Source organism: Phalacrocorax aristotelis, chromosome 1 (assembly GCF_949628215.1).
Source record: "Phalacrocorax aristotelis chromosome 1, bGulAri2.1, whole genome shotgun sequence".
In the NCBI taxonomy this organism is placed as follows: domain Eukaryota; kingdom Metazoa; phylum Chordata; class Aves; order Suliformes; family Phalacrocoracidae; genus Phalacrocorax; species Phalacrocorax aristotelis.
Window position 1 is genome coordinate 186,049,984 of NC_134276.1, and position 21,873 is coordinate 186,071,856.

At 38.1% G+C, this 21,873-nt stretch overlaps 1 protein-coding gene and 1 long non-coding RNA gene across 3 annotated transcripts in view; one reads left to right on the forward strand and one right to left on the reverse strand.

The window, feature by feature from the left end:
• The window catches only part of YAF2 (YY1 associated factor 2), a 28,736-nt gene extending 20,923 nt beyond the window's left edge, over positions 1–7,813 (forward strand). For both annotated transcript variants that reach the window (XM_075080993.1, XM_075080994.1), the window contains 2 exons: positions 2,836–2,988; positions 5,671–7,813. In XM_075080993.1, coding sequence (XP_074937094.1) covers positions 2,836–2,988; positions 5,671–5,908 — 391 coding nt within the window. In that variant the 3' untranslated portion in view covers positions 5,909–7,813. The remainder of the gene's footprint in view (positions 1–2,835; positions 2,989–5,670) is intronic.
• LOC142051676 (uncharacterized) lies at positions 3,846–21,833 on the reverse strand. Its single transcript, XR_012658582.1, has 3 exons — positions 21,476–21,833; positions 13,411–13,549; positions 3,846–6,041 (listed from the first exon to the last, which is right to left on the reverse strand). It is a non-coding gene; the product is annotated as an uncharacterized LOC142051676 (long non-coding RNA).
• Positions 21,834–21,873: the final 40 nt, after the last annotated feature.

Sequence of the window (21,873 nt, forward strand, 5' to 3'; positions counted from 1 at the left end):
CTTTAACTGGTTTTGAAAACCAGTAATTTGATTTGCCACGATATGACATTTTATCAAAATCAATTTCCTGTTACAGGAATAGTTTTTCTTACACTTACCTTCTGTGCAAGAAAGCCTTCTCTGTATGAATTCCTTCATGCTTGAATGACGTGATTCAGCTACCGCTAAATCATGAACAATTCTATCAGGTCAAAGCTTCATGAGTGGTAAGGTTATCTCCTGAAGCCTGCATGGCTTGCAAAGTGCTTGGTTGCAGTTCAGTAGCCCCGTTTGAGTACCTGGAAAAAAAAATTTAATGCTTGAAAGACAATCTGTGTTGAGAGATGTGATTTTTTTTTTTTTTCCCCCCTCATTTTTAAAATATAAAAACATTGAATGCGTCATTTAAGAAATTTGGAAGTGACAAAGCAGATAATAAATTTTGGAACATAGATGTAACTGATAGCTACAGAAATCATTGACAACAAAAAGATGGATGTTTAATTGGGAGAAATAAGATAACTGAGTGGAATTCCTTGTCACAGCAAAACCACACAGAACCTCTTAATTTCTAGTGCATCTTCCCAAACATGATTTCTATGTGGGTTTTTTTTTGTCTTAACTGACTTCTGTTCCTTGTGGCAAAGGTCTTTTTTTGTCAGTCTCATTTGTTTTACGGTACTAGAAAAAGAAGTTCTAAACCTAGGACTCAGTTCTAAGCCTAATTTCCCAGCTGAACTCTAATAGAAATTGTCTAGTTTGTCCTCAGGAATTGAAATTATTGTAAATTGAGAACTCCTCAAATACGTGGTTAAGAACTTTTTTCCCCCTCTCTACCCCTTGTAACAAGTTTCCATGATCATGCTGCTGTCTACAGCCCTGGGCAGTTATTTACTCTGTGTTGAGAAGTTCACAACTGCCTTACTTCATAAGTAACATGTCAGATTATTCTCTCAGGTCACTACGTAGTAATGACGGGATTGTCACTTGGCCATCACTAGGAATAACAACTCCCTGTATCCCTGTCTCCTGGAGCAATCTTCAATTCAGGACAGATGATCAGTTTTGTTTATGTATCACAAGTGTTTTCCACCTGAAATAAGCTTGTGCATCAGTTACACCTTGGCGGTTCTTGCTTTGTTATGAACTGCTGTGACAAATGGCTGAAAGAATTCTGAGGCAAGCTTTCTTAGAGATGTCTGATGTACTCTGTTAATGTAAACAGTTGTAGTCCATTGACTCATTTGAGTGATTTTGGATTCTGCTGTGTGTTTTCCAAGGTCCTAGTTGTAATGCTGTCCTAGAAAGCAGGTACTCATATATTTGCCAGTTGATGCAAGCTGGGTAGTTTTCACTAAGTGATCTGTTGCTGATCTTTGTCTCTCCATGAGCAGGCGTGGGCTTAGTTCGTGAGTGGGTATGTGGTAGTCTAGCTGTTACCCCAATATTCTATTGTGTTGACATCTTTAATAATCTTTATTTTTACTGTAATTCATTAAGAACTTGCTCTGAAGAATCATGAAATCTCAGCTGGTTTATATTAACAGCCTTTCCCACGCTTTATGGCTTCTTGTAACTTGGCTTTCGCTCTGTAACATGAACTATTGCAATCATTACTGAAAATATAACTTGCTAATAGGAGCTGCCTTGATCATCTGCTTTTGTTATTTTACTCGTCACTTCACCTAAGCAAGAAGTGCTGGTAGCATGATCCTGTGGGTTGGGATAAATAAATATGCGTAAAAGCTGATTGCTTTAATAACTGCTTTGTATTTTCGGAGTATCACAGTACATATAATTTGTGCTTTTTCTATTTAAAAAAAAACCCAACACCACAACCCATCTAACAAAACCCAAGAGCTTGGCAGGGTAAACATTCTTTTGGAGAAGAAATTTGCATCTTCAAACTCTTAATAGAATCACAAAACCTTCCTTTTTATATGTCGTGACTTGAAGTTTCTGAATTCCAAAATTTCAAAATAAAGAAATACCTTTGCGTTGGAAAGAATAAAATATTTTATTTCACATTAGAATCCTTGTTTTCCAATACAGAATAAAATAAAAATTAAACCATTTCAAAATATTTCAGAAAATGTAAAAATAATAAACTGTTGCAATCCTTTTGCCTGCTGTTCCTCTTTTCACCTTGGTTTTTAGTTTGGATTGAAACTTGGAAAGGAAACCTGCGCTGTGTATACTGATGGAATGTGGTTTGAAGTTTCCGTTGACAGCTTTTGAAGTATATATGTTCTGGCAGCTATATCCTACTATCAGTAGTGCAGTATATTTTTCCAGTGAATGACTTGATTAAAATGATACACAATTTAACAGGATTTGTCATGGCTTCCAATGAATTTGTTTGAGGTGAAAACATTAAGTTTTACTCTCTAAGGCCAACAGTGGCTTTAGCTCTGATACCTGAAGGGTCAGCTTTTTCCTTTTTGGGATATGGATTGTATAATTCAGGATTGCAGTACACTCAAAACAGCCCTTCATTGTTTGAGAGGGTTGGGATTGGGCGGTAAAGTATTCCCTCTGGAAGTTTTGCCTTTTGGAGTTCACTCCATGTAGGTCTCTGTCTGGATATGACAAGTGGGAGAAGAGGGGACATTGTGAAGTCTTGTCTCTAAATCCTTTAAAAAAAAAATTATCTCATTTGTTGGTAATGCAAATAAGTGAAACAAAAGGCTGTAATGGGTTTAAATTTTATATGCTATTTTAATTGGTATTAGCAGCAAGATAAGTTTTAGTAGTATTTCTTCTTATAGTGATCATTAATGTTAATAACTGAAGCATAGAGAGCTTGAGACGTGTAAAGTCTAAGTATTGTGCGTGTCTATATATATGTGCACACAGGAAACCTCGACCTGTCTCTCAGCTGGTTGCACAACAGGTTCCTCAGCAATTCGTGCCCCCAATACAATCAAAGAAAGAGAAAAAAGACAAAGTAGAAAAGGAAAAAAGTGAGAAGGAAGCAACAAGCAAAAAGAACAGTCATAAGAAAACCAGGTAAAAATTTTAGAAACTTTTGCGGTATTGGTAAAACATCATTTAAAAATGTTCTGTGATTTTACTGCTTTGTAAATACTTTGGCAAGCTCTTTTGACAATAAGGCTAAATATTTGTGTGTGAAGTTTCATTGATTTAGGATGCCTACTGAACGTGAAGAAAACCTGCAATTTGTAACTTTGACCAGAAGATGGAGACCAGCTGAATATAGAGACTTGTGTAGTTTTGTTAAGGGTTGCAGATGTATTTCTCACACCATACAAAACTGTAGATAGGCAACTGGATGACAGCAACTTCTGGAAAAGAGAGGGGACAGGGTGGCTAGTTTTCATGCAAAATAATAGGGGGGAGAGAGAGAGAAGCACTTCCTTCCCGCTCTTCTGCGATCTGGTAACATGGTCATTGCTATCCTGGCACAACTGGAGTAAACTCTGAAGGGCTGAACTAGGGTATAAATTAATGTGACAGATAAGGCATGTATATTACCTAGTGATAAAAATCCCCATGCTACATCTGGGATGCTGAAGGAAACCTTGAACTCTTAGAACTGAGAACATGAAATGTCACAGTACAGACAAGCAGTTGTAGAAGCCTTGATCTTGCTGGAAGACCAGGTGGAAGGAAGGTGCAAACGGCAGAACAAAAGTAGCAAGTTTAACCCCTAAATCATCACCGTTTAAGCATAAAGTTATTGTGGCACGAATCCTGTGCCAAAAAGCTCAGAATTGTACAGGATGTAGTCTAATCAAATATAGGAGGAAGTTGGGGGCGTTTTTTGTTTGGTTTGGGTTGATTTGGGTTTTTTGTTTTGGGTGGGTTTTTTCTTTTTTCTTTTTCTTTTTTTTTTTTTTGGAAGCACTCAGAAGCAGTCCAGCCAAGGAAGATCCTTTGGGATTAGTTATGCAGAGAAGTAGCAGGTGCTTGTCTTGTGCCTGAAATAGGATCATCAGCATCAGAACCAGGGAGGGATTGAGAGTCAAGAGAAAAGAGTTGCTAAAAAAAGTCATGGCTAGGATTAAAGACACTGAGCTGTTCCTTCTTCCCCCCCCCCCCCCCTTTTTTCTATTTTTAAATACTCAGATTTACTAGTTTACCTCATGCAGCTGAAGTACTTCAGTTATGAAGTATTTGAAGTTAACATAGTGAGTTTTAGTTAAGCTAATTAAATATTGTAAATTGCAATATTGATGGTTGAATTGCTATAGTACATTACAAATGCAAAAGGGAGGTAGAGAAAAAAGGAGAACCTTTAAAAAACCTGAAATTAAAATATTGGACTGAAATACCAGTATTGAGATTTGCATTAAGGATTGCTATTTGAAATAACTAGGCTATTTTTTTTTAAATGCTTCAAACAGTTCAATTTTTCACAGAATTGAGTTGCTGGGTAGGATAGCAACTTAAGAATGCTTGAGTAGTTGAAGCAGATTTCTTCAGTATCCTTTGGGAAAAGGGTGTCCTTTTCTCTTTGAAAACTTGTGTATTTTTGCTGGAAACAATCATACAAATCTGCATGAACACTCAATACAGCTAATAAGCTCCAGGCACAGCACGTATGCAGGTTAATAATGCTGAATTTTTCTCTCCATTCCCATGTTGCAGAGCAACAGATTTTCAGTTTTCTCTTAAATTCTTCAGCCATGCTCCTTCAGCCTCAAGGGAACAAGATGTCAAAGCCTATCTCTGCTCCAGTGGAGGGAAGGCATGAGGTGTTTCAGCTGAAGTGACTGGGAACCAATTCTACTTCAAAGTCAGATGACAGGGTAAAGGCTAGGGCTTTGCTGTTAGCACACCTGCTAACGTGTGATGTCATATTTATTTTATTGCAGCTTGAGCTAGTGAAAGCTGTGGAGTCAGTTAAATGCATAAAGCTATGCTGTTCATAACCGATTGTATAAATTCAGCTGTCTGGTGACAGTTTTTCATGGCAGTCAAAGGAAAATAGTAAATTGAAAGTACTTTATGCTTGTCACTAGGAAAAATACAGTGGCAGAATATAAGTCAAAGTATTCTTCTCTGGTCTTTATATTGTGAAAATCAAACAATTGAAAGATGAGATGAAGAGACACACCCTATTAATGCCGTGTGTAATACTTAGCTCTGTACATAATTTAAATCACAGCATGTGTCAGGAGTTACACTATGAACATAAAGTCCCATTCAGATAGTATACTAGCAGTCCTAGAGAGGTTTTGAAATGAAGTAATACCTGCTGCAAGTTAACACTGTTCTGTGCTGTCAAAAGACAGACACCAGCATCTTCATTACTGGACATTGTTCTCTACTTAGAACTGTTACTTAAGGCTGCTGCGGAGACGGGTGCTCCTCTGGATCAAATTTATAACTTCTAAAGCCACATTAAAGATAGACTTAATTTTTAAAAGTAAAAACCTTCAGATGTGCAACACATCCATGTTGCTGCCCAGTTACGTTATTCGTAAGGTCAATCTTTAAATAATCTTAGGAGAAGATAATGTATTATGTTCGGCTATTTTAATGTAAAACATAGTAGGAAACGCTCTACCATAAATCCTTGTGGTACACTGTTTTCCTGTGTATTACATGTTGCACGTAGCAGTCTTACGTACACGTGTATGTTCTCCAGAGCTCCTAAAAAGGAGGAGGAAGACAAGATAATAAGATGACGTGTGTGCTTTTAATAAGATTATTCACTTTATTTAGGCCAAGATTGAAAAATGTGGATCGAAGTAGCGCTCAGCATTTGGAAGTTACCGTTGGAGATCTGACAGTCATAATTACAGACTTTAAGGAGAAAACTAAGTCACCACCTGCTTCCAGTGCTGCTTCTGCAGATCAACACAGTCAGAGTGGTTCTAGCTCTGACAACACAGAGAGGGGAATGTCCAGGTCATCTTCACCCAGAGGAGAAGCATCGTCGCTGAATGGGGAATCTCATTAAAGTTTCTTTCCTCCAGTTTCTTTAGTCTCTTCTCTCTAAAACATGCAAATACATAACTTCTGTCACCTGTTACCACATTTTCATGACAGATTGTCCATGCACAATTGGTATGTTGACTGGAACATAATTTATGCTGTTAAAAAAAAAAAAAGAAAAAAAGCTCAGTGGTAGAAACAATAATTTAAATGCAATCTACAAATGCTTACAAAGCATTTTCAGACCAACTTTTTAATCTTCATGTGTAAAGGTGCCATGAAAATGTGGTTTGAATGTTCATTATGCAGTGTTATTGGTAAGTCCATTTTCACTTTTAGTTTAGTGAATTCTAACACAACTCTTGGAGTCTCTACTATTGGCATGTACTGAATTTAAATTTTTATAACATAGTTCAAGCTGCCTAAATATGTATTATTTGAGAATTGTGAAACATAGTTATATGTATGCAAGTCAGAGAACAACTTAATCAACTATTGCTGCAACAGAATTTTCATAATAATTATCTTCTTAAAAACACCTGCTGGTACTTGGTGTGGTTAAATAGGAAAAATGTTATTAAATAAAACATTTGTATGAATTTTTGCCAATGTTTGACACATTTTACTAGATTACTGTTACTGAATTATGTTGATGGTTTTACCAATATTTTTTCACATTTAAAACACTTATTGTAATGTTTACAAGCAAACCAGAAAACACATTATAAGCATTGATTGGTTAACCTTACAATTCAGGTAAAGTACTACGTTGTCACTGTACACTGGTATTCTATGTTGTGTAACAAATATGGAGCCTCAGACAACTATGCATTTGGCAAAAACTAACGTTTGGAAATACGAAAATTTGGAAAAGCTTTAAAACTAACAGAAGTGCGGTTCTCATTTCTGCTTAGTGCTGTTTCCTTGCCCCAAATTTATCTAGTGTCATATAGTCACTTATCATTTCATTGCAGGAATATCAGATGTTGCACAAGAATAAGGAAATAACAATACTATTAAGTTTTTGTTCCCGAATCAATTTCTTTTATTTTGATTTGGCCTTTTAGGATAGATTATGTCATAAATCATATGAAGAAACTCAGTACCCTACTTTTATGACATAAACTGTCAACATTTACGCACTTAGCAATATGCTGATACAGAGCAGAACTATTTACAGTCCCATCTGGTATTATGTAAAATTACCAATAAAATATTTTTGTGAATACAGATTTTGCATTTTTGTTTACAACCAATAAGTGTTTTGATACACACACACAATCCATGTATAGATCTTAAATTATAGATTCAGGTTCAGTACAAAAGTCCATTTAGCTCCTTTTAGCGAGGTAGTCCACTTATGCTCCTGTGATTCTATTCATTTTCATTCAAAATAAATATATTTTTAAGCCCATGTAAAAGTTGGATGGACCTTCTTGGTAGTGAATCCAGCCCTAAATTATTACCAACGTATGATATGTCTCCTTAACAGCTAAAACAATGGATTTTTGTAGCCCCTGACAATTGTGATGTTTGGTGGTTTCTTGTAGTAATGTATTTTTCTGTTTTTAATGCAGTACTTCTACAGGCACAATGGTACTGTTCTATTTTGTAAGATGCTAGTTGTGAAATACAGTTAGTTGCATAAAATGGAAGTCTGATGTGATATCTGAGAACATACATACCTCATTCCTTGGTGTTGCTGTTTAAAGTTTTTAGACTTCAAATGTTAATTATAGGCTATTTCAGATGGATAACTACTGACCTGTTTATTATGTATTCTGCTTTATCTTACTAAATAGGATGTCTGTTCATTGCCATTACCTGGCCAAATCTTAGTATCTGTAAAACAATGCATTTTAAGGTTCTTAAATGTTTTTGGGGCTGGGCTGGTGTTCAGAATAACATACACTAGTTTTTAAAAGAAAAATACATGCTTCTCAACTTTATTTTTTTATATTTTATTTTTAGGTGGGACTATTTGCAGAATATACTGATGTAATGGATTACAAGAGAGCTGAAATTGTTTAAAGTAAGCAGTTCAATGACAGCAAATCTCATGGGAAGATGTTTTATGAAATGTGTTTCTAATTTAAAATGTAATGAATGCTAACACATTTCAGAATTCCTTGCAAACAAATAATAATCTATTACCAGTAGTTCACTAAATGGGAAACGTATTTTCATTTAACTTTATGTGAATAAACCACCCAGCACTGCCAACAAGAGGTCTCTTTGTATCTTCGGAAATAAGTAGCCATTTGCTTTGGAAGGAAGGGAGGATGGAGTGGGTTTTACTGATTCAGCTGTCTCTAGAGAATAATCTCAAAAATGTGGTACAAGTTGTAATCAAAAAGAATGCAGAAAAGTCTCACTGCTCTTTATGGAATAGCAATTTCTAACCACAGATACAATACAAGTCAGCTAGCATCTGAAAATTGAGCTGTGGTGGTTTTAACTGAACTGTTTCGTTGCCAGTGTTTACATTGCAATGATGCCTGTTTTGGCATTAAACAAAGTTAAGATGATTTTTGCCTGTTTGTGATTAAAGGGATGTGACAATACTGACAGCAGAGTAGACAAATTCTAAGTAGAATAGGGCATTTGACTCTGTTCATAATATTATAATTTAAATGAACTTCACTTTCATAATTTCTAAATAATTTTGACTTGTAGTAATCCTAAGTCCTTTTTCTAACTGTAAATATATTTAAAAGCATCTTTACTCCATTTATAAAAAGTGAAAATGTAATGTTGTAATGTGTTTTGATTAGCTATTTTTCTCTGTGACTGCTCTCTACGTAAGAACTGTTATTTGTTAAATTCTATATATGCACCAGTCTTCAACAGCCATACATCCTGGGTTGTTCATGAAATGGTGACCCAACAAAGACAATTGTGATAGTGTTCCATGTAAATTAGTTCCTTTATGTGCGGATTAATTGTCTGGTTTCAGAAAGCAAAATGGGGTGGAAATGGGGGAAAAATTAAGTATAATTAGTTTGATGATAAAGTGTACAGTAATTCAGACTCTTACCTTCCTAAATTTGCCACTAATTATAGGTGGTATAAGGAAAAGAACAAATATACAGTTGTAGACTATGATCCTTTTTTTTTAACTGTAATTAAGTACGTATATTGGAGATAAACAAAAGTTATTCTACTTAGTAGCAGGTTAAATTATACCATATAAAATCTTGACTCAAACAGAAGTGACAGTTAAAAAAATATATATTAAAAGTTCTTGATATTAGAAGTCTTGAAAATAAGACTATGACCGAAGTTTTAACTTACTACATGTTTCTCCAGATATTTGATGTTTTGCGGCATAGATTGTAAAATCTCAAAATCTTCTTGGATTTTATAATTTGTGCACTTTAATTTTGCTAGTATTACGGATAGCACATTTTTAGGTAGCCATATAAGCTAGAATGCTTCTTATAATTTGTTTCCACCAGGGCGCTATAGTGTTCAGGCAGGTATTCTAAACTTGACCCAAGTGTATGGCTCTGCATCTTAGATTGTTTAATTTTTCTCTCTCCTGTCTCACAAGCCCGACAGTTTCCCACATTATGCTAATTGGTTGTACTTTGTTACACAGGATGTGTTTGGCATGGAACTGTCTATTGTGACCTTCTTATGTACATCCAGGGTTCTTTAACTGTATCTGCTTGGTTTTTTCTGTCACATGCCTTTATTTGACTCTGCTTCCCACTAGGGTGTCTGGGTATGCTTCCTTTCAAGTATCAGAAACTATATGGAAATAGAAATGCAACTTAATTTAATTTCTCCAAAGGCAGCAGCAACTGCTATAATTGTAGTAAAACTGGCCTGTGCTTACTCAGGAATACGATAGGTTAATGCTGGTTTTGGCTGTGATAATTTGCAAATGCGTGCTTCTATCAATGTTAAGATTTGGGTGTGCTGGAAATACTGTTTGAGCTTTTGAAGGTTTTTCTTGCCTGAAATTGTGCCCTGACTTACGTCAACGCAGTCTCAATTTGCAAGGGTGAAACTTCAGAAACTAGCAAAAGCTGTACAATAAAATGAGTCCAGCTGAGGAAGCTCAGTTGGTTTTCTGTTGTACTGTCAAGTTTTAACAAGATGAGAAACTTTCTCCTTTTGTTAAAAGAGACTGAAGAGATTTGGCTAAGACAACAATCAGGTAGCGAGCTTAGTTTGACATCTAAAGAAAAACCCATGTTTTCACAAGAATCAACAAGATTTAACTACTAAATTAAAATCAGAAAAGTACTTCAAGTTAATTACAAATCAAGGCTTTACAGAAATCCTTGTAACTTTCCGCCCAGATGGCTACAAATGGAGCAAATGGTGCAACGGCAATGGATAGCTGCACGCTTGCTAGTAAATAGTATTGCCCAACAGCAAGTGATGTTTAAGTGACTTTCCTAAAACATTACACAAGAAGATTGTGATAGGTCTACGAACAAGGCCTAGGAGTCCAGGTGTCGTCACCACCGCCTAAACTACACCATTGGATTCAAACAGTGAAAGAAAATGCAGCAAACAAATTAGTTTCAGAACCAAGAGTCTTAGTAATGCAGGAGCTGTTTACAGCTTCCGCTTAACTGTATCGGTGAAAATTAATTAAAATGAACCACCACGGTATAATACCTAATCCCTCAGGAGATGTTTTCAATTCTAATCTTGCTGCTTTTATTAATGGGAAAGAGAAAACTCATCTGAAAGAACTTGCTCTGTCCACTGACATGAGACTGGAAGAGGAGACAGTTTAACGTGCACAGGAAGTTTTAGCTGTACTTTTAATGAGTTAAACATGGAAGATGAAGGGCAAAAGCATATTCCATAGCTCAAATGAGTATTACTAAGAATGATTACCAGAGATTGCTGTACCATTTGGGGTCTGTAAAAGACAACATGGTAACACTAATCACGCCTTGTCCCATACGTTTAGAAAGAAAATTGCCACCAGAAAAAACAATGCTCCAGTAACAATAATTCAAAGAATACTTCCAAAATATTAATTATTTTGTGGAAAGTATGGCATATCTTGACAGAGGTAGGAGTATCAGAGCAAGAAGCCCTTCAGGACTACATTTTCAGGATCTAGGCTACCTGGGAACGTTTAATCTTTGATTACACTGTTCGCTGTGCATAAATATTGATCTTGGTCAAAGTGCTTGGAAAGTGAACAAGCTCCCTTAAACTTCAAGGTTTTAAGAAATGTGGCTGTAGACCACTGGAGCTCTAACTCACAATGGAGCTATTGAGAATACAACTGAGGAAAAGAGAGTATTAATCTGTTTCTCAATAACCTGCTAACCATGTGCTCATCATTTTCCTCTTCTGTCTGAAGAAGCAAAAGTATACTGAAGAAGGAAATATATGTAACCAGGGCTAATGACATTTGGCTCTTTACCCCCTTCTCAAGCTCACTAGATTCTACAAACTACAAATTCTGTTTGGCTCAGAGGCAGTTGCAGGTACTTTGTCACTAGAAAAGGACGGAGGTGTTCAGGCACTTAGCATCTGTTAAGACAAGTGAGGCGTCAGGCTGATTCTACTTTCTGAAAACTCACTTTGGGAATACAGAGATCTAATTTGCTACTCTTACGCATCTCATATATAACTATGATCCATGAATAATCTATCTCAAGCTCATCCTTCTTTGCACAGAATAAATCCAAATGCTTCAATGCCAAGCCCAGTTCCTGATGGTACAGATCTCTGAGCAAGAAAACCTGCCATCAGACTGATCGTCTCTTCCTGTAATGGCCTTCAGCTATGAATTAATCTCAGCAAGGGAAGTCTCTTAAGATTACATGTATTTGTTGAGTGTCACTGCTCCCGCCTCTGAAGGAAACACATTCTTGTTCCTCCTCCTCTCTCTTCTGGGTTTTTTGGTTTTTTTTTTTAATAACATCTATAGTATAAGTAGATGCAGTGAGTGTTAATTTATTATGCCTGCAATTTTAAGTGGGGAATTTGCTATTCCCAGTTCTTCAACTATATCTTGGTTTCTGTAAGACTAACAAAGATCTGTGGAGCTTAGAGGTCACCTTTCAATATTGTAACCATTGTCCTTTTTCCATATAATTGACTTACTGAACAGATTCTTGCTGAGCAAACTTATTACACCAATCCTGTACCACTGAAGCATTCTGGCCGAGGTAGCTGGTGCTCTGGGATGCCAATTACTGGCCTCCATATCTGCATTTCTGTAAATGGTCTCTATCTTTTGCTGGGAGGCTTCCAAACACAGAAAAATACACAAAACGCTTTCCAACTGATGGAGGCGTAATGTTGCCAAGTAACTTGCGGTACCTGGAGGCTTTTTGAAAGGTGGAGGAAAACGCTTTTGGTGCTAGATGAAGAAACAGATCTGAGGAGCATGCACGCATACTGAGCACTTTCTCAGCTTTCCTACAGAAATCCTGTGTAGCTTCTGTTTCTAAAATGTCAAACGCCTTCAGAAACCCTCAGTCCAAAAAAGGGATGGAGGATAAAAGGGGAAAAGAACAAAGAAAATGTATTTTCAGAATAATACCTAGAAAAACTGTTTTATAATGACTTCTTTGTGTGTTTAGTATTCCTTTCTCTGTGTACTGTATTGGAAGTAGGCAACATCCCACGCTTGTTGTAGGTGTGTGTTGCTTTATACTTCTTAATACCTGTTGGTTCAGTGACTTTTGGCCTAAAGATAGTTGCAGGTTTTTGTGAATTTCATAGTAAATCCCATGAACGTTCCTCTCTTGGATACAGGTCGTTTCTTGAAAGGGCTTTGATTAAAGAGCTAGTCAGGAACAAAATAGATTCCTCTTGTACATTTAGACACTACCCAATTTTAAAGGGTCTGATTCCTGGACTACTAGAAAAAGGATAACTTTATGCAGAAAGGGTAATGAGAAACCTAGACTTGAACGGATGTGGCTTCTGAAGAGAGTTTTGTGGCCAGTAGTTTGTATGGCTGTTTTCAGTGATTACTCCAGACCTTAGCCCGTTAATCTTGAAGCATTGGTAGAGCATCTTCACAGACAAATCAAAACTACCAACAGCACTGTCAGATGCTCTTAAAATTTACTAAGTGCCTTATACAGAGCATCACTGAGGCAATGGTTCAACTGAAAGGAAGTCTGATAAAAGATTTACTCCTCTGGATGGAGTCACGGGTTATTGGTTGTAACCAAGGTGATGTTCCTGGTTATAACACACTAGAATCTTGTATTTTATTGCTGATACGAGTACCTAATAAGAAACAGTCCAGAAATTTCTGAGACTTTCAGTTTGTAAAACGTACGTTATTTGGAGGAGATTTTTTTCTTCTAGTCAGCTGCGATAGCCTACCGGAATATCACAGAAGTGAATAAAACTTCTGAGTATTTCTGGATGCTTTCACCCTTCTCAGTTTCTCAGTGTCAGTAGTACCTTTCTTTGGAAGGGGTACATGAGTTGGTTTTATTCATAGGGTTTATGTTTGTCCAACAGAGTTTTTAAAGATTTTATTGTCAGAAAAAGGGCTTGTTATTTTGAAAATAAAAATCGTACCTGCCAGGTGTCTTCCCCAAAATGAGTAAGTGCCTTTTCTGTTCTGACTCTTAGAAGTATTTACTTTGTCGGATTGAATCTGAATGTCTTGGATAAACCGTTAAGTACTGAGTGTTACCAATGGCTTGAAATCCTTTCACTGAAAGAACAAGAGACAGAATGTTAGCCACTTGAATTATTTTGAGACCTGATGTTATCAGAAGTTTTATAACTGCTATGAGTAGTATACTTCTAAGAACAATGTAACTTTTCAGGAACTTGATATTGATAGGAAATAAATATTTATTAAAAGTAGTATATTAAATAAATATTTATTTACCAACTTAAGTAAGAGAAAATGTCACACCGTGGGGGCAAGGGTCTTGCTGTTAGCAGTCCTGACTACTTAGTGGAAAGTACAACTGAGGCCCTGAACTGTAAAAGAATGCATGGTATCTGGTGAGAGGTTGGGACTGTGAATCTTAGGTCCACGTTCTAATAAAATAATTCTTCCTACCTAAGTTTTTACCAATTCTCAAGCAGAAAAGAAAGCACGAGTGGATATCAGTAAGAGGCCCTCTGGTTTTATTGGTGCTGCTTCCTATCTCTAGAGGATTTTTTTTTTTTATTTTTTTTTAAACTTTGCTCAGGACTGGTACAGCCGAAAGTATATTTTCCCTTCATTCTTAAGACTAGACTTTGAATGGAGTTTCTCTGAGACACTTTTGTAGTGAAATCGTATTCCCTACAAACATTGAAGACAAAAATAAACATCCCCATGAACAAAAGTTTGTGTGTGGTTGTAATTTTTTTTAATATCTACAATTTTGTTACAAAAATTCTAAAGGTACTCAAAGAAAAGCATAACGAGTATATTGGCCTACACTGAAAAGGTCTCTCTGTAGCAGTCAGAAAATACAGTTTGCATCTTGAGACCTATCTGTCTGATAAACTATGTTCGATTCCAGTTAAGTGTTCCTTTAAGTAAAAATGACGATACATTGCATTTAGCCAAGTGTGTAGAAACCCCTTAGGACACTGCCTTAAACTGACCTCTTCCTGACGTCAACTCAAAGACATTAAACAATTTAAAATTCTGAAAACTTGGCAAAAAAGGTATGGGGAAGGGACTGGAAAGAAAGAAACAGTAGGAATTACAGTGCAAAGATTTTTTTCCAGAATAAATGCCACACAATTAAAAATAATGGCATTGTTTTGAAATGAATGGCTCTATAGTTATTTCACATTGTTTGATAAACAGAGTTGATTTTAGATGAGCGTAAATAGATGTGTTTGAAGCCCAAAATAGGGAAATGTACTGAAATGCCTTCTCCAGGAATAAATTAATACTTCTTGCCTGTTAAGAATCTGACAAGAAAGTATTATTGGTGAAAACTGTTGTTGGTGCACTATACTCAATCTTGACTGGCAGTGGTGATGCTTAGGGTGTATTATGATAAATAAAATGGTAAATAAAATGATTAAATTGTTCAGAACCATGCTCTGAATGTGTTATTTGTACTGGCTAGGAAAAAGTGCAAGAAACGTAAGTGGGCAGTTTGGGGATAAACAGCAGACTTGGGGAATTTGATCTCAAGATGCCAAGAGGCCTCTGCTGATTTCCTGGCACAGGTGATTCATTACCCATTTTGGCCATGATGGAAGTTGAGATATTCCTGAGTACTGCTTCCGAGGCAAGAAACTTGCATGCATGCAAGTTTCCATGTTTGCAAACTGAAGTAACAACTTAAGTAAGAAGCTTGAGAAGGCGGCTTAATCTAAGGCTTCATCTCATTGTATATACAACCACGCTTTTTGTTACTAAAGCAGGTTCTAAAAAAATGGTCTGTGTGGGTTGTCTCAAGTTATCTTCAAGTTACCTACAGTTCCAGTGTTCAGTTCCCTCCGAATTGTTTGTTGTTTGTGTTGCTTTGCAGTGCGAGGCTAAAATCCTACAAGGCATTCTTGAAAGCAGCTGGTTCCCTTGCAAAGGCAAGTCAGTTTCCCAGTTTGCGCAGCAGGGGACTGAAGTGTTGGCCATGAGCACATAAACGCCTCCTCATTCCGAGGAGGGAGAGCGTGAGGCTGATGATACATGCTCAGGTGCAGAATGCTTTCAGTGCCACCCTGTGAGTGTTGGGCGTAGATCCTGAGCAGCAGGCAGCACTTGGTAGCTAACGGTTGACACGTAAGAAACACTTGTGCAAGACTAAATGGACATCAGATACCAGAATGGGGCTATTGTCACTAATTAAGGGAGTCTAATTTAGGCTATTTACTGGTCTGTTTTATAAGAGCAGAAAGAATTCAAAAGCGGAGAGCAAGCTGTAAAGCCCTTCTATCACCCTTCTATTAATTTCTTTCCTCTGTGGACTGTTCAGTAAGTCTGCTAGACAATTATGGGTCTGAAGATCAAAACAAATTTCTTAAATTCCACACAAATGTTTTGTCAGCCACGGGAGATCACAGCATTCCACTGTGTGCCTGGTGCGAGGTAGTTTAGGACAGGCCCAATTTTATTTTAGTCTTTCTTGACCCGAAAGAAAATAAGAGTAAAAAAAAGTCTTTCTAAGCTTACAGATAAAGGATGGGTGGAGGAAGGCTGAGTAATGTATTAGTGCAATCATGAGCCAGCAGCACTTGAAGGTATCTGAGTGTTTCAGGCTCTAAGTTCTGTGCAACACAATATCCCAACTACTCACCGACGGTGCCGCCACTTGGGCAGTGGAATAGTTGGAGAACACAAGCCTAATGACAAATCAGATAAACCAGAATAATGTCTGCACACTCCAGGGAGCGGCACAAGACTGTGCAAGGTAAGCTGACTGCTCGCCACAATTACTCCCGTGAACTTCAGACGTGACTACGACTGCTGACCAAATATAAGGATACTTCGTACCTAAGCCTGTTCCGTGCCCTGGGCTTTTGTCTGTTGTGTGCTAGTTTTAGAAGGGGCAGTCAGTACAAAAGAAAGTATTAATGTCTTAGCTCTTCTTCCTGATAATTCAAGCACTAAATGCTTTAGAGCTAGTGCTTCTGACTGCTCTAATCTGGTTTTTGAATTAGTAATTATGGAAATAAAGCAACCCCTAGAGAAAAGGATGTGGAGAGATCAAAGTTAGGGCTTCCTTTCTCTATCCTTGACATGTCTCTACATTGGTTTACAACGTTAAACCCTACTTGAAGAGGACCAGGGAGCAAAAGCAGAGTAGAGATAAAAAAAATTAAAAGGGGGCCAGTGGGCTTGCTAGAAAATGTCAGAGTAAATCAACTGTTCACCTGGTCTGTCTGATTGACAGCTTTCCAGAACCTCTCCTTACGGAATGATCCCATCATCTTTTCCGTTCCAGGCTGTGTTTCTGTTTTGAAACGGGCAACTGGCTACCTGGCTCACTGCCTCTGGTGTATCAGCTGCCTTGCATTGCTGAACGGCTCTCGGGGTCCCTGACAACTCTCCTAAACCTCCGTTTCCTCTTGTTGGGGCGGCTGGCAGCTGTCTTTTTAAAATCATTTTTAAAATGTTTTTTATTTTAGCTGTTTGCTAGATGCAGCTTCACTCTCCGAGCCATGCAGACTTTTTGCCCTTGGAAAGAATAAATATATAAAATAAATTTTTTACATCAAATATGAAAAAAATAAACAGTAGTTTTCAGTCTGTGCTCTGAGGATCTCATGAGCTACTGCGATCCTTCCAAGAGTCTTCAAAAAAGTGACTAGGAAGAGCATACTTGCTGCAAGTAACATTAAATTCACTGCATAGAGCCTGCACTGTTACTGTAAAGTAGAAAAGGTCAAAAACACCTCACAGGATTACTTTCAGATTAGTTGATGTCCTTCATCTTAAAAATCGAACTTTCAATCCATAATACAAAGTTGCTATTGTGTATGATTACTGTTAGTATTTGTTCTATTACAAGAAAAAAATGATGTTGTATTGTAGGAACTTAAAGACCCTGATCTGGGTGTCAGAGGACTTAGAGCACTTGATGCTGGAGCAAACAACGGCAGCACAACACAAGGACTTTTAAGCTTGAGTATAGTTATATATAAACAAACAAAAAGCCAGGCCTGCTTGCTTTATTTCTGTATTTTTGTACACGGTAGATGTTTGTGTAAGTAGGTAAGTTTACTTTGACTCCTTCCAGGAGTACTTTAAAGACAAATTCCTGTGCCAGGGATGGTCCTTGGAGAATTTTAGATGAGGCAAAGAAACAAAAGCCCCACACTTAAAACTCCCTTTGGCCTGATGTTTTGGAACTCCATAATTAGAAATATTTACAGAAAGAAAGAAAAGGTTTTGACATACAAATACACAAAAAGATAGAAAGAAAATTCTCTTTATGCTCCTATAAAGTATTCCTTCTGCTTTTTTAATGTAGTAAAGCACTAAAAATTGTGCAAGTCTACATATATAGATGCATATTTATTTATTTAGGACATGGAAATTGACCTTAAGAGGAATGATACAAATATTTTGCCTCTCTACTGTTTAATAACTTCTAATTGTTCTCAGAGGATCCTTTAAATAAACTTTGAGGTAAACTGTACTATTGATTAAGAAATAATTGGTTCAAATTAGAAGAAACTAGGAATTTTGCAAAGTACCACACTGCTTCCCAAATGGCTTATGATGCAGCTTATTTAATTTTGTGTGCTCTTGTCCTCAGGTGTGTATATTGCTGATACCAAGAGTAATTGCACAATATTGTAGACTGCTTACAGTCGAAATAGGCTAAATGCACGCAACAATGACAGCTAGAAGGTGAAGAAATGGGGGAAGGTGATAATATTTTGGTCATCAATAAAAATTGATTTTGAGAATTTTTATTAACATTTTTAACTTTGGATGCTGATGTAGGGTAATTTGAAGAGTCGAGACGATAAGAGTAGAAGGCAGTTGTAACAAACTAAATCCTTGTCTTGAAAATGAATTGGAAGGAAAGAAAAAGGATGTCTGGCAGCAACAGAAAAGGGACATTGCACCAAGAAGTCTGGCGATACCATATGCACAACACATGGTAGTAAAGCAGTTTCCCCGCGCTTACCCAGCCTTGCAATCTATCACAGCGAAGTGTTGACACTGCAGGTTGTACCAAAGGGCACGTGAACATCAAAGAAAGTGTCTTTGCCTTTGAAAAACCCTTAACTGGTCTGTGCACGAGGCAGCACTGACACAAATCTGTCAGCAGAAAATCTTATTGCTTTGCCAACTTAACCAGTGGTTTAACTTCCTGAAAGAACAAAACCAGAAGGAATGGTACAAATAGCTCTGATTAGGACTGGGTTTTTTAATTAGTAGAAAGTTGGAGTGGAAGTTGATTTCTCTTTGTTCTCTCAGTTGCATCAGATAATCCCCTTCCATAATGTTGAATAATTCTTTCTTTCCAGTTGATCTATCTCTTGATCTAATGAGGTTTCAGAATTTTGGTTTCATTTTCTGGCACACAGTAACTGTTCTTATGACCCTCGAACATACTTGCAGAGTATAAGATGCTGATTCTTAAAAAATCAATTGTCCTGACTACTTTTTTAACATCTGTAGTTCACTAAGCTTACTGTTTTCTGGATTTCAGCTATTTTCTGGACATAGTAAATAGAATTGAATACTAAAGATACAAAAGTACCATGGCTAAGTAACTATATTCCAGTCAAGAAAACGATTTTGAGATTTAAAATTGGTAACCAATGGAGAGAACCTTGGATCTAATTGTACCTCTTCATGTTTTAAGTTTATTAAAGACCAGCAAACATTATAACATAAAATGTTATATATTGTTCATTAACTGTTTATGGTGAGTAATAAAGATACGTAATTATTTCTCTCTAAAGAATTTTAATAGCTGAATTAGCTAATTGGATACCATCCGATACTGTTCCTTCTCAGCGATGCAGCCTAGGTATGACATTTCAGTCACTTTTGCTCATCTTTGTTATTCACAAGGCCGAGTTTCTAGTGAGAAGCATTTTATCTTTTATCAGACTGACTGGTAGTTAGATTAAATGGACAGATTTTGCGGTGTGAGAAAAGGCTTGTGTAAATTTATCTGTTCTTTTTCTCCCCAATCTCATCGGATACCTTACCAAAAGATACTAACTTTCTCTCTGACCTTGCCTCAGTTATATTTTTAGAGCACTGCAGGTACATTCTCACTCATTAATTATTCATACATAATTGGACAGCACTGAATGAAGAGAATCCTGTAACTTGCTACTTGGGAAATGGTATGATTGATAATCCAAAACATATTTTTTCTCCCTGTCATCTCTCCTTAACACTCCTGATTTCTTCTTTTCTCAGAACACACTTTCTTCTTCTGAAGCATGAAAGCATTATCGTTGCCCAGCTGCCACATTCATTCTTGGTCCCTCTGTAACACCCTTCAGACCTCATTTTCCCTGACTGGAATGTTCGTCAATACAACAGGCAAGTGTCACACCTCAGTAGGGACTAACTAGCCTTCACTGTCAGTAAACACTCTGTGGTATCTCTCCACTCTGACTCTCATATTGCTATGTTACTTATTCCCTGCCTTACGGACTTCATAATATATGTAAGGGGTCATGAAATGGGACACCAGTCTGCAGGCAGATATGTAATGAGAGCAATAAGCCAGGTCTTGAACGCAAGCACAAATTCAGGAAAGCTGGCAGAACAGCGGGTTCATCTGTTGCGGCAGAAAGCACAGAAGAACAGAAAACAGGAGGGCAGAGAGCCCAGCTAAGACTTTGAGTGGCACTTTCAGAGCTGGTTCTTTCTGTGATGCGTGCCAGCACATGGATCTTGCTAACATAAATTCCCCTTACTTCATTAAGCAAATTCTTTCTAGAGAGTCCTTTTTACAAAAAATCCATTTCATCTATGACTCTCCCATCATCACCCTGCCGTCATTGGCACCAAAGTCTCATCATCCTCCCTAGTTCCTTACTTCTCTTGGATTCTACTTTTCTCAGTCCCAGTTTCCCTGTTTGTATCTTTGTAGTCATCCTGGTATCTGCACTGCAAACGTAGCTGAGTATCCAGTATTTCAGAGGCCCACCTTTGTTCCTCACTTCTACTTTTGTTTGGAGGAAGAGGTAATGAACGATTTTGGCAGGACAACCTTGTTATTACTTCTCTTCCAGCTACTGGAGTTGCCAGCTGGCATTCTGCTTCCTCCCTTCTTTTAAACACAGCCAAGAGCAGCAGTAAGCTACAGTTCAGGTTTTATGGGCGTTCAAATATGACATACACCCTCCGACCCCAGAATCTACAATAGAACTATCTTTTAAGCTTTATTGTAAATCATACTGGCATTTTTCTTAAAATGCAGGGTCCTGAATTAATGAGATTACTTGGGGATACCATCACTTATTTTAAAAAATTCTGTAGAGAAAAACAAAAATCCATAGAGAAAAAAAGTCCAGTCCATAGAGAAAATGTGAGCCAAATGCACTGTAACGACAAAAATGTGAGCAGAATTATTATTGTCTTTTTTTTTTTTTTTCAAAACCAATGTCAGGAGCTGAGGGCAAAGCACTGGTTAATGACTTTAAAACACTCAGCTGTAGCAATAGTGCGTTAGGCTGTCGGGCCTTTGCTCAGCAGACTGGGCCAGAGAGAGGGCGTGTGATACTGCATTGGATTCAGCTGAAACCCAGCTGTCCAGCAGGATGCACACCTATTACTTCTCCCCAGTGTGCTACCTCCTAGACCTACTACTTGTTCTCCAGAAGCGTGACTTGGTGCATCACGATAACCCTCTCTTTGCTCGCAACAACAAATGAATCCTTCAGTTCACCGAGCTCCTCTCCGGGCCAGGGAGCCACGCAGTCACCTGCGTGCCAAGGCCGGAGGAGGGAAGCGGGCTGGGGTCCAGAATGATTTGCATGCTCAGGTTGTGTCTCTACAAGGAGAAAGGGGGGGGCTGTGTAACCCCAGCTGCCTGCTGAGCGTGGGGGAACATCCCAGTGAAGAGGCAGGTATGAAGCTTATACACAGGAAAGTCAAAGATACCACAACAGAAAGCTTGAGCGTGCAGAAAAAAAGCATTTTCAGGGGAGTTTAGCCTCGCTTTTGCCCTTAACGAAGACAAGGCGAGACACGGACCTGCGTGTGCTGAGCCTGCGGACTTCTGCTTCGTGCAGACCGGTCACTGCACCTGCCGAGGACATTTCTTTCCCCCGACTTGTTCCCAGGGACGCGCTTTCTGGCGCTCCGAGCGGGCGGCGAGGCCAGGCTGCCCTCAGGGGCGCCGGTGGCGGCAACCGGCTCCTCCCGGGCCCAGCCGGCTAACCCTCAGGGGAGCGGAGCAGCGTCGCCGCCCCGGGCTACCTGCCCGCCCCCGGAATATTTACAACGCCGGAAAGGGACTCTCACCTTTTCTTTTTAACACGTTTCGGGCAATTAAGCGGTGATTCGCAACCGCCGCCACGACACCACCCCGTCGGCTGCCCCCGCCTCCCTCCGGGCGCCTCACGGCTCGGTCCCGCCCACCCCGCTCGGTC